The sequence below is a fragment of the Carcharodon carcharias genome, chromosome 10 (assembly GCF_017639515.1).
Source record: "Carcharodon carcharias isolate sCarCar2 chromosome 10, sCarCar2.pri, whole genome shotgun sequence".
In the NCBI taxonomy this organism is placed as follows: domain Eukaryota; kingdom Metazoa; phylum Chordata; class Chondrichthyes; order Lamniformes; family Lamnidae; genus Carcharodon; species Carcharodon carcharias.
This window is the reverse complement of record NC_054476.1, coordinates 157,461,906-157,475,360: the sequence shown is the minus strand read 5'-3', so window position 1 is coordinate 157,475,360 and position 13,455 is coordinate 157,461,906. Positions and strand designations below refer to the sequence as shown.

General features: G+C 41.8%; 1 protein-coding gene across 1 annotated transcript; it reads right to left on the bottom strand.

The window, feature by feature from the left end:
* Positions 1–9,354: 9,354 nt before the first annotated feature.
* LOC121283573 (dynein light chain 2, cytoplasmic) lies at positions 9,355–13,297 on the bottom strand. Its single transcript, XM_041198323.1, has 3 exons — positions 13,143–13,297; positions 11,687–11,827; positions 9,355–10,605 (listed from the first exon to the last, which is right to left on the bottom strand). Exons 2-3 carry the CDS (start codon positions 11,816–11,818, stop codon positions 10,468–10,470), a joined length of 270 nt encoding a protein of 89 aa, XP_041054257.1. The 5' UTR covers positions 11,819–11,827; positions 13,143–13,297; the 3' UTR covers positions 9,355–10,467.
* Between the last annotated feature and the right edge of the window lie 158 nt (positions 13,298–13,455).

The following is a 13,455-nucleotide window of genomic DNA, read 5'->3' as shown; positions in this document are numbered from 1 at the left end:
GGATGATCCATCTCAGCCTCCTCCTAAGGGCTCCTCCATCACAAATGCCCATCTCCAGCCAGATCAGTTCAAACTATGTGACATTAAGAAACAGCACAGCACACTGGGTGCAGCAAAGGCTATGGGCCCCAACAATATCCTGGATGCAGTGCTGAAGACTTGTGCTCCAGCACTAGCTGCACCCCTAGCCAAGTTGTCCTACAGGTACACAACCATCTACCTGAAAAAGTGGAAAATTTTCCAGGTACATCATGTCCACAAAATAGTAGGAAAGATCTAAAATGGTTCATTACCACCTCATGAGTCTACTTTCAATTGTCAGCAAAGTGATGGAAGGTGTAATCTATAGTGTTATCAAGCATCATTTTACTTGCCAATAAACTGCTCACCAAAACTCAGTTTGGGCTATATCAAGACCACTTGGCTCCAAACCAATTACAGCCTTGGGACAAAAGAACTGAATTCCGGTAGTGAGGTGAGAATTACTGCCCTCAACATCAATACAGCATTTGACTGAGTGTGAATGAAGGAGTTAAAGGATCAGTAGGAATCAGGTGAAAACTTTCCACTGGCTAGACTGTGATTGTTGGAGGCTGTTCATCTCTGTCCTTGAAATTACTACAGGAGTTCCATAGGACAATGTCCTAGGTACTACTATCTTCAGTCATTTCATCAATGGCCTTCCCTTCATTATTTGCTCATGTTTACACATTGTTCAGTTTCATTTTCAGCTTCTCAGATCATAAAGCAGTCCCTGCCCACATGCAGCAAGACCTGGACAGCATTCAGGCTCGTACTAATAACCGGCAAATAACATTCATGCCACACAAGTGCTAGACAATGACCATCTCTAACAAGAGAAAGTCTAACCACCTCCTCTGGACATGCAACAGCATTACTATTGTTGAATCCCCCACCGTCAATATCTTGAGGGACACCATTGCCCAGAAAGTTAACTGGAACATCCATAACACTGGCTACTACAGCCAGTCAGATGCTGGGAATTCTGTGGCAAGTAACTCACATCCTTATTCCTAAAGCCTGTCCACCATCTACAAGGTACAAGTCAGGAATGTGATGGAATACTCTCCTCTTGCCTGGATGAGTGCAGCTCCATCAACATTCAAAAAACACCAACCAGGACAAAGCAGCTCACTTGATTGACACCTCATGCACCACCTTAAACATTCACTGCCTCCACCACATAGCAGTAGTGTATACCATATACAAAATACCCTGTACCAACTCAACAAGACTTCTTTGACAGCATCTCCCAAACCAGTAACCTCTGCCACCTAGAAGAACAAGAGCAGCAAGCCCAGGGAAACACCTTTACCTGCAAATTCCCCTCCAAGCTACATATCCTGATATGGAAATATTTCACCATTCCTTCATTATTGCTGAGTTAAGGTCCTGAAACTCACCACCTAATTGTGGGAGTACCTACACCACATGGACTACAGTGGTTCTCAAGGGCAATCAGGGGTGGGCAATAAATGCTCACCTCGCCAGTGACATCCACATCCCATGAATGAATAAAACAGGACTCTATCAGTTCAATTAGAAGGGCCTTCCAGAATCACCCACATCCCAATGGAATGTTTTTGTAAATTAAAACAGGTATATTTTTACCAATTATCTTGGCAAAACTTCCATTCAGGCATCAAAGTAATTTTCCTAATCTAGGATATTAATGCGTAAACTTCAGTTTACTCAGTATCTCCCTTTACCCCCTGTAGGGAGAGGGAATGTGGTGCCACTCCTGAATGCCAACAAGTATCCCTTTATATATGGGCAATGGATAAGAACAGAATTGAGTTTAGCTGTGACATCCCACATAGTTAAGTAACATTCACTGAGTATGTTCTCATGCAGAATAACCATTTTGACTTAAGAACACAACATAAGAATTATGAGCAGGAGTCAGCCATTCAGCCCCTCAAGCCTGTTCCACCATTCGATAAGATCATGGCTGATCTGACTGTGGCCTCAACGCCACTTTCCTGTCTGCCCCTTATAACCCTTGACTTTCTTGTATTTAGCTCAACCTTGAATATATTCAATGACCTTGCCTCCACTGCTCTCTGGGGAAGAGAATTTCATAGACTAATGACCCTCTGGGAGAAAAAAATTCTTCTCATCTCAGTCTTAAATGAGAAACCCCCTAATTTTAAACCATGTCCCCTAGTTCTAGACTTCCCCACAAGGGGAAACATCTTCTCAGCATCTGCCCTGTCAAGTCCCCTCAAGATCTGATATGTTCCAATAAGATCACCTCTCATTCTTCTAAACTTCAACAGGTATAGGACCAACATGCTCAAACTTTCCTTATAAGATAACCCCTTCATCCCATGAATCAGTCAAATTAATCTTCTTTGAACTGTTTCTAATGGAATGATACCCCTTCTTATGTCAGGAGGCCAAAACTGTACAAAGCACTCCAAATGCGATCTAACTAAGGCCTTGTAATGCTATAGCAACACTTCCTTACTTTTATACTCAATTCCCATTGCATTAAATGCCAACATTCTATTCACCTTCCTCATCACTTGCTGAATAGTAACTTTCTGTGACTCATGTACCAGAATACCCAGATCCCTCAGTACTGTAGAGTTCTGCAGTTTCTCCCCATTCAAATAGTATACTGCTTTTCTATTCTTCCTGCCAAGGTGGACAAGTTCACATTTTCCCACATTATACTCCACTTGCCAAATTTGTGCTCTTTCACATAACCTATCTCAATCCCTTTGTCAACTCTTTATGTCCTCTTGGCAACCCACTTTCCTACTTAGCTTTGTGTCATCACGCAATTTAGCAAATATATATTCAGTCCCTTCATCGAAGTCATTGATATAGATTGTAAGTAGTTAAGTACTGATCCCTAAGACACTCCAATAAAAAGAGCTTGCCAACCCAAAAATGACCCATTTATCCCTACTCTGCTTCCTGTTAGCTAACCAACCCTCTATCCATGCTAATATGTAACTTGCTAGACCATGAGCTCTTATTTTGTGTGGTGAGAATGGACTGCTGCTGGCAACTATGGAACTGTCTCCAGAATGTGTCTCCTCCTTCAGAAAGGAGCATTGAAATGAGACAATTGAGGGAGCAAAGGGTTTTGTCAGCACTTGAGTAAAGTTATTGTTTTACCCCAGAATAGTACAATTTTAATATGTCGACATGAATTTATAATCAAGACCATTGATTTATGGCACTTGAATGAGTCAGATTCCATTTTATTGCTTGGGATTCCAGGATTTTTATCAGTGTATTGGGATTACATGATTCCATTCATTTTTCTGTATTAATGGACATCTGTGGCCTGCTATGCATTTACATTTGCGTTGACTCCAGGTGTAGGTTAGATACCTGTACCTGTGAGGTGTGGAGCACAGAAACAAAGACATTTCACATCACCATATTGGTGTATGCCGCTGGCAACATATGAAAGTTGTTGAGTTCAAATAGCCTAATGTGGTTCCAGTACCGGAGACCTTGATCATTCGAAGAGGCTCTACAGATTTTACAGTGTCATCTTGTGCAAAATAGTATTATTAATAATATCATTTTATGTGAAATAGTATCCAGACTGGCTCACCAGTGGCTCAGCAAGGTTATCCACTGAGCAATTGAGTCGTACAGTCCAATATTGATCCCTGGTCTATGCTACAGCTGATCACACCTGGTTGTGAACAACTGGCTAGAGTTTTTGCTCCTTATTGTTATCCAAGAATCCATTCTTGGAAGTATATAGTTGTGGACATTGAATTAGAACAGAATCTGCTTTGGCTGTGATGCTTTCATGGTTGACCATCCTGCTGATTGCCACTGGCACTCATTATCAGTGCTCACATTTTGAAGAACAGAAATTTGAGTTATAGGGTAATCTGCTCCCAGTGCACTTCAGCCCATCAGTGCACCAATACCTGCAAAAAGGGAAAAATATTAATGGAAAAAATTAGCATAGAAAAGCACAATTTTCTTCCCTCTTCAACTGTCCTGATCTAAACATCTTTAATCTCGCTGGGGTATGGTTCCACTGGCATGAGCCATTTGCTTTTTTTAATTCATTTACAGGATGCGTGTGTTACTGGGAAATCCAGCTGTTATTACCCACCTCTATACAACTGAGTGGCTTGCTAGATTGTCTCTTAACTGCCCTCTGAGACAATCACATTGTTGTGGGTCTGGTGTCACATATAGGCCAGAATGGGTCAGGACAGCAAATTTCATTCTTTAAAAGACATTGGTGAACTAAGTAGTAAATTAAATGAGTTCGAATGAGTTCAAACTTCTCCTTCTTCATTGTCCCACGTTTTTCAACAAGGATCATTGAATGGCTATGAGAAAGCCTGACTGCTTGTTTTTTTCTCTCCCCACTCCACAACTCAGGGATGCTGAAGCCAATTAGCAATTAGCACTCCTGTTTCCACTCCAGCTGAGAACAGATACCTCACCAAAGAATGATGATTGAACCTAGAACATAATCTGGTCTGGTTCTGACCAAAGGTCATCAACCTGAAATGTTAATTCTGTTACTCTCTCCACAGATGCTCCACAGATGGGCCTGCTGAACATTGCCAGCATTTTCTGTTTTGATTTCAGATTTTCAGTGACTCAAGTATTTTGCTTTTGCCCTACCTGGTCTCTATTGGTGGTATAGTTATGCACTAGTTATACACTAAACTAGCTACAGTTATGCACTAAAGTATCAGGCAGTTCCTGAATAATATCCAATTTTATTTTTCTTGGTATCTGAATGACAATGGCGAGGTTGCATTTAATGCTCATCCTAAGTTATGCTAAGAAGCTGGGGGGTGGGGGTGAGGTTGCACACGGGGCCTTCTTCTCAAACTACTGGAATCCTTTTGGTGATGATGCTCCCAAAATGGCGTTAGGTAGAAAATTTCAGGAGAGTGATATGTTGCCATTTTCGGATAGCAAGTGACTTGAAGGGAAACTCAGAGCTTATGAATGTTCCCATGACATTGCTGCCCCTGTCCTTCTCAATAGGTTGAGGCTGCAGGGTAGGGAGATGCTGTCAAAGGAACTTGTTGTGTTAGAGCAGTGTATCTTGCCAATCTAAAGAACTATAGCCACAGTACACCAAGTGATGAGAGAGATGGATATTGATGATGGTGACAGGAGCACAATCAAATGAACTGAATGGTGTTGTGCATCTTAACCAGGAGGGTATTTTGCACCCATCCAGGAGGGTATTTTGAGCCTTGCAGATGTCAGAAGGTGAATCAATTATTGAGTGTACCCAGCCTCTGGCAATCCCTGGGATGTTGATAGTGGAGGACTCAGCAATGGTGGTGTCGTTGAAGGTCATGGGTAAATAGCAGGGAATTATTTTGCTTAACGCATTATCTTGGTCGTGCTGTAGTCTCACAGGGGTTGCTTCGTTATTGGAGGAGTTGTGAATGCAGCTGAACACTGTGGAATTGTCAGCAAGTAGCACCTCTCCTAACCTTATAGCTGGGTAGAGGACATTTTCCTGAGGAAAGCCTGCAGTGTTGGTCTGAGGCAGCAATAACTGGCATCTGACAATCAAGGCCATCATCCTGTTTTTTGACAGGTCTGATTCCAGCCGTTGGAGGACTCGATCAACATTTTAGCCTATTTTTCTCCGGCTGCTTGGTGCCATGTTTGGTTGAATCTTGCCTTGATGTGAAGGGTAGCGACTCTCACCTCTCTACTGGCATTCAGCTCATGTCCAGATGTGGCTCAAGGCTGCGATGAAGTCGAGATTGAGCAGTTCTTGTGGAACCTGATTTCGCCATTGGTAAGCCAGGCTATTGATGACTCCTTTCCCTACTTCACTGATCATTGGGAGGAGGTTGAAAGAGCAGTAATTGACTAGGTTAGGTTGATTTTGGATTTTGTGTATAGGATATAGCTGGGCAATTTCATCACATTGCCATTAAAATGCCAGTGTCATAGCTGTACCAGAACAGTTTAGCTAGAGTGGCTAGTTCTGAACAGATTGTCAACATTGAAAGCAGGATGTTGCTATAATCTTTGTGGTGTCTGCTGCACACAATCGCTTCCTAATGTTACATGGGAGTTGGCTGGTAATGATAGAATGGGGGATATGCTGGGCCATGAGGTTACAGATTGTATTTGAGGACAATTCTGCTGCTGATGGCCCACAATGCCCCATCGATGCCCAATCTTGAGTTGCTAGCTCTGTTCAAAATCTATCCCATTTAGCACAGTGGTAGTGCCACAAAACATGATGGAGGGTATCCTCATGGTGAAGACAGGACTTCTTCTCCACAAGGAGTATACGGTGGTCACTCCTGCCAATACTGTCATGGACAGAAGCAAATGCAGCAGGCAGGTTGGTGAGGATGAGGGTCAAGTATGTTTTTCCCTCTTGTTGGTTCCCACACCACCTGCCGCAGGCCCAGTCTAGCAGCTATGTCCTTTAGAACTCGGTCAGCTCAGTCAGTAGTGGTGCTCCCAAGCCACTCTTGGTGATGGACATTGAGGTCCCCCACCCAGAGTACATTCTGCACCCTTGACACTCTCAGTGCTTCCTCCAAGTGGTGTTCAACATGGAGGAGCACTGATTCATCGGCTGGGGGGAGGGGAGGTGTGGGGGTGGTATGTGGTCAGAAAGTTTCTTTGCCCATGTTTGACCTGATGCCATGAGACTTTATGGGGGCCCAAGTCCCTCCCGACTGTATAACACTGTGCCCTACCTCTGCTTGGTCTGTCCTGCCAGTGGGATAGGACATACCCAAGCTTGGTGATGCTGGTGTCTGGGACTTTATTGGTAAGGCATGATTCTGTGAGTATGACTATGTCAGGCTGTTGCTTGACTATTCTGTAAGATAGCTCTCCCAATTTTGGCACAAGCACTCAGATGTTAGTAAGGAGGACTTTGCAGCATCAACAGAGCTAGGTTGGCCGTTGTCTTTTCTATCCAGTTTCATTCCTTTTTATTGGCTTTTTGGTTTGATACAACTGATTTGCTTGCTCAGCCATTTCAGAGGACGTTTAAGAGTCAACCACATTATTGCGCATCTAAATTCACATAGAGGCCAGACCAGGTGAGGACAGCAGATTTCCTTCTCTAAAAGACAATAGTGAACCAGATGGGTCTTTACAACAATGGTTTCATGGTCATCATTAGACTTTTAATTCCAGATTTTTATTGAATTCAAATTCCACCATTGTGGAATTTGAACCTGGGTCCCCAGAGCATTACCCTGAGTCTCTGCATCACCAGTCTAGTGACACCACTATGCCATCACCTCCCCAACATGCTGCATATTGGCATTTATGACGTGGGTCCTTGGGGCGAGCCAAAAGGGATCATACCTGGTTAAAGACAGTTGTGATCACTTCAGCCTCGTCTTTTGCACTCTCACTTTAGGTTCCACATTGGTTGAGGCTTTGAATTTCCATGGGTATACTGCTTCATGCCTGAGTCCCCACTGGCATTCTCAGTAGATATTAGGCCAAAGATTTTTACTCTCTATTAGGCTGTAGGATCAATATAACTGCTACTTTTAGTGGTTAGTGGGCAAATAGCTCTTTACAAGACTGTTAGATCATTCTCATTATATCTGGTGCTGGTTGATATGCCCTTCTACACTGAACCAAGCTTGATCTCCTGTCTTGGAGAGAAACAGAATCAGGGATGTGCTAGGCCATGATAAAATTTGCAGTGGTATACAGTTTATGTGATCATCCACCATGCCTGAGGGGTCAGTTTTGGATTATAAGATCTGGACTTTCTCCAGTGTACAAAGTGGACCAGACCATGGCCTCATGCTGGATATATTACTCTCCTTTATTTCATCAGCACATGTAAATGGAATCCTCTCCAAGATTTGACCAGCAGTGATGCCACTGAACCACACTTGGCGAACATCTTAATCCCCACCGTGTACTTTTTTGTTACCTTGATTTCCTCAACATGGAAGAATACTTTCTGCATGTATAGATATTGCTAGATAGCCTTACCTACCACCCAGAAAAAACAAGCTATCCTGAAAAACATCCATTTGTCCCAGCAACTTCAGCCTTTTGGGGGTGATAATTCCAGCTTTCTACAATGCTGGTGCTTGGGTAAAGGAATTAAATATGATGATAATGCCAGAAGATAGAGTTGAGGTTAGCCAAGATCTTGCAGGTTTGAAGGGCCAAATGGCCTACTCCAGCTCCTAATTCTTAAATTCTGTGGTACAAGTGCTTCCTGATTTCACCTCCTAAACAGCCTAGCTCCATTTTTATTTTTCCTCAAACAATCCACCAACCACTTAGGTTATTGTGCTCAGCTAGTGTTGTAGGTATTTGCAGAAGCATCATTATAAGGAAAAGTGCAACAAAGATTAATTTGTTGACTGGTTATAATTTAGACCTTAATTTTCATAAATAGGAACTAACAAACCCATATCATACATGTTAAATTACATTAGTCAAGCACCTTCTCCTGAATCTCAACATTGTACCTCCAATTCTAACTTCAGATCATTACTTGGAATAGCCTTGAATGGCCTGTTCAGATTTTGAGGGGGCAGGAAGTCATTCCAGTTTCATAATCAGTGCTGCACCAGTCAGTTTGAGCTAGTAACAAAAAAAAAAAAATCTACCAAGGCCACTTGCTTGCTTCTTGTTTTTTTTTCCCCCCTCCTTCCCTATTGTGAAGGTTTTGAGTTAGTGCTTAGGTTGAGGGAATAGTGTTCACTGTTACTTTGTCCTAACGCTATGGAGGAATTTGTGCTCTGCTTGCTTTTCTGGGCATATTTATAAGACTCCAAATGACTACTTTTATAGATAACAGTTCATATTGGCAAGTTGAAATGAGAAAAATTATTATAAAAACAAACACCTATGCATCAGGGAGCAGCAACTAGGAGAGTTCCACAGGGGGCAGTCCTACATCTGCTGCTTTCCCTCATCTAAGTGAGGAGCCTTGATAATGGCTCAAGCCAGATATCAACAAATCATATAGGTTAATACAAAAAAAGCTATGAAATCTGAACTCAATCAATAAGTAGCTTTAATGGTCATAGGAGCGTATATATCAAGCATTAGTTTATCAAATGTTGCATATACACAATCATAATTGTGTATATATTCAACATTAGGTTGAAGTTAATTTAATACAGATGCACACTCGGTTGCTTATCGCATAGAATTCAGCAGTCTGACGAGAGCTTATTCATACAATGTCACCCAATTACACAATTGTCATCCCAAAGAATTGCACTCTCCCTTGTACAAGTGTTTTGCAAAACAGCAATTAGGCTTTTTAAAGAGTGCATTGTCCTAACAAACCTTGATTGCACAGTCAAGATAGCCACAGTGAAAAAAGAGACATCAAGACAACTCCCATAACTGACAGAGGTCTGACACTTTCCATTTATTGGCAATTACATTAACAATTAGCTCATTGACATATGAATCAGGAGTGAAGCTTTTCCATGCTTTAATCACAAGCTATGTAGTCTATGTACATACACAAATATCAGGATGGGGAGGGGGTTAAAAAAAAGTTATCAGCAGTTGAAGTTTGTTTTAGACATAAATTTGGGAAGACGGAAGACTAGAAATCAATATAAGCACCTCTAATAAAGTATATAGTTTGCTTATATTAAAAAGAGGATCAGCTTATAATTTTAAATGAGCTGTATCAAGGAGAAGGGTTTTTGAGAAAGACAAAATACATCACAGACACCTTGGTGAACAACATGCAAACAGAAAAACTGCTTAGTGTAGTATACAAACTGCCTTTAGCATCTGTACATTTACAGCAAGTTAGAGCAACTTCAGCTGTTGCTAGTTTGATAATGACCTCGCACAGAATTACAAGTATTGTAGGTTTCCCCACTCTTGGCAGATTACAATACAGGGGGAAAACAATTTGCTTTGCCCTGCTTAAGGTGCAATCAAACCATCTTCATGACATTCTGGAATGCCAGCCTTTTCATGTTTCTATGTAGCGGATTTTGGTGTAAATAAAGTCTTACTTAGCCTCATCAGAACAGTGGTGAATCAGATCCAATTTCTTTTAACAAAAAAGGGAAAGTTGTTGATGGAACTGACAGCAATAGCAATTTTGCTATTAAAAGAAATAGCTTAAGGAAAGCCAATAAGTATTTTACATCCAACATCTGCAGTACAAATGCCCTCTCTTCCAAGAGGGGAGAACTGATGTGGAAAAAAAAGGATTGGGTTTCTGAACAACAAAAATAACTGCTTCTGTAGAGAAGTTCAGTGATCCAGTCTTCAAGTAGAACCATTCCAGTTTATTCTTTTAAAGGCCACTGTTAAGCATTTATCCATTTCAGTGCAATACAAAAAGAAAAAAAAGCCTTTTTGGGCAACTAAAGCAAGTTTACTGCTACATATACACAAGATAAAGTCCATGCAGCTGTTTAGCCATTAAAGGGACTGTGGCTCCAGCCGTCAGTGCATTAGTTCATTTTTAACCCCTTCTGTTTTTGTTTAGCCAGACTTGAATAGAAGAATTGCAACCTGACCCAGGTAAAAATAGATGAAATGTTTTGTCTCATGTGTGACGTAACTACCGAAGTTTCTGCCAACAATGCAGTGCCATGTTGGATTGTATTTCTTGTCAAACTCCTGTCAAGAGAAGAGAAAAAAAATGACAAGATCTCTCAATCACATTAATCGTTATACCAATTTGCTCCTCCTCCTCCACCACCCCACACATGCAGGCTACCAATATAGCTCAATCCAGTGGTACAGTGATGTAATGGCTGCAGTAAAAGCTTACAGTCAATGGTATGAAGGCACGCAGACACTTATCGAATAATTAGCAGAGGCAATGTCCACAATATTCCAGATTTAATTGGGGGGGGGAGCAGCTAGAATAAAAGTGCATAGAATTTTCATGAGAGAGTGAGCAAGTCTCAGCCTTTGGTATACTTATTTGGTCTAATTGGGGGTGGGCGGGTTGAAGCAGAGAGAAATTAACAAAAAACCTTGGGTGACATGAAGAATGGTTTTCACTGAGATACAAAAAAGAGCAGAGAATGTGCAGCCATTATCATGAAGAGAGTCTCCTCCCTTCCCAATCATTCCAGGCATGTAAATACATTTGGACATGTTTTTGCTCCAAGCATCACACAACACATACTTAAAAAGGTGATTTTTTTTAAACTATAAAAAAAAGTTATAAACCAAAACCAAGAGTGTGCGCTCCACATTCCTCAAGTAGTAAGTGGGCACTAAATTACAACAGCATTACCATAGTTTGCAATCAGGTCACTTGAGTGCCAAAACTAACTTTAGACCTCAAGACTATTACCCTCCCTGGCTAGTCAGGCAAAGACTATTATAGTTACAAAAACAATATTTGGAGAAGTCCAAATTAGCCAGGCAAGGTTCTTCTACACTGCGGTAGTGGCGTTAACAGGAGTTGGTCTGATCTTTGTTTTTGATATTCAAAATCATGTTTCCTTTTAAGGTCTTCCAGGACGCACTTGTTGAATAAAAAACATGCTCCAATAATTTGTTTCTTATTTAAAAAAGTATTATGTTAACACCTGGTGCTTTATACAATGGGACAATTGAATGTCTGATGAGGAACTGGACACTGGTAGTCCTGCACATTTCTAGTTTTAGCAATCCTGAACCTTTGACGACCATACCCATCAAAAACTGTCCTGTAGAAATAAAGTAAGAGTGAACAGCAAGGTACCTTTTTGATGAATGCAGCAATGTCCTTTTCGATGTTGTATTTTTCCATCGCTTGTGTTGCACAGTCTACTGCATCTTGCTGCATATCTTCGGACATGTCAGCATTTTTGATCACAGCCTTTCTGTCGGACATCGTGCCTGCCTGCCAGGGGGGGGGGGGGGGGGCAGGGGAGAGAGAAAAAAAGGACACCGTGCTTCCATATAAAAAGATACAGATCATGCACAATATTGAACTGCGGGCTGTGAACCTTTAACACACCTAGCTAGACAAACATCTAGGAGCGACAAAGATTTGATCATTGCTGGACTTCCATATTAACCCTGGGTGTAGGTGACACCCAGGCGCACACATTCATTCCAAACTTCCCGCTTTTAAAGCGAAGGCAAAGCACTCGGCACGGATGCAGCTCATTCATCGGGGAGTTAACAGCGCCCTCTCATCATCATTCACGCTAGAGGAGACGAGTGAACCTCCATTTGCAGAGAGAGAGAGAGAGAGAGAGAAAAGCCAACAATGGCATGCGAGAAAACGTTTTAAGTTCCGGGACTTCTAAAAAGCCTGGCGCTTCAAGCTTAACGGACAAGGTTATTGCACGAGATCGTAAAATGTAGTCAGTCGTGCCTCAATGCAGATTTTTTATATGTTTGAGATGAGAAAGGGGATGCACACACAAAGGAAGGGGAGAAAGAAAGAGAAATAATCACTTTGGATATAAAAAAGGGACAAAAGAGAAGACTTGTTTCTGGTTTTTAAAAAAAGGAGGTACTGCATTGCATTTCAGGATTACTTGCAATAATCCTTGGCTCCTCTCGAGTAGGGTCACCATTATCTCTATAAATAACAAAAGGTGCACGGGGTTCGATTAAACGGAGACAGAATTCTTTAGAGATTAGGCTATTGGATTTGAAGGTGGAGCCCTCTTATCTCTGCATAGAGCCTGAATCATCCCCCCCTCTTTGTTTTGCCCAAAAAAAAACTTGAAACAATCCGCTGTCACGTCCTACCTAAATTATCCATTTCAAATTGACGAAACCACCACACCAGTTTTGTACCAATGAATCAACCTCTGAATTTATACTAATTCACCATTTCATCCCCACCCGGAAAAAAAAAAATCAAGCACCGGAGGTTCACCCAATGTAAAAAAAAAAGTAAAACATGTTTCTTATAATTAAAATATTCAAGGGACTTCCAGCACATAACATGCAATTTATTGTTTTTTAACCCCCCCCCCCCCCCCCCCCCGAATCGAAGCTGCTGTAAATACGTGCATTAGCAACTACACCTGGGAAACGCAGCTCCTTTCAAAACAAAAAAGAGCTTAGGTCATTTTAAGGTAACCCAAAATCACGATGTTGCTAAATAGAATGAAAATTTCTTTTTTTTTTAAAAAGCACCAACGATTAAAGAAGGATTACCACACAAGATATGCCTGCCTTGCGGGACAGGATCTCACCTTTCCCGATGCTAATCTGCCAATCGCTCCAGCGAAGCTCTTGTTATTTTTATCCTAGCTCTCTCTCTCTCTCTCTTCTCTGTCTCCTTTTTTCCCCTCCCGTTAACCGCTTTTTCCCCCGATGCGATCCGCTGTTGTGTGACGCCCCTCCCCTCGCTGCCTTGCTGAAATACCGCCCCGTCCCTCCGCAATGGCTGAGCTGCTTGCCACCTTCATTGGCTGAGAGCAGCCGGTGCTCGCCATCTGTGCATTTTCCCCTTGCCTGAGTATTCCCACATCCTATTTCATCCCACAATGCAATGAGATCAAGAAA

What these genes read in the sequence shown, in the direction of transcription:
- LOC121283573 (XM_041198323.1), bottom strand. Translation starts at nt 11,818, where the DNA reads ATGTCCGACAGAAAGGCTGTGATCAAAAATGCTGACATGTCCGAAGAT. An exon ending in TTGCTGCATTCATCAAAAAG is followed by an intron (nt 10,606 to 11,686) that starts GTACCTTGCTGT and finishes TTCTCTTGACAG; the next exon opens with GAGTTTGACAAGAAATACAA.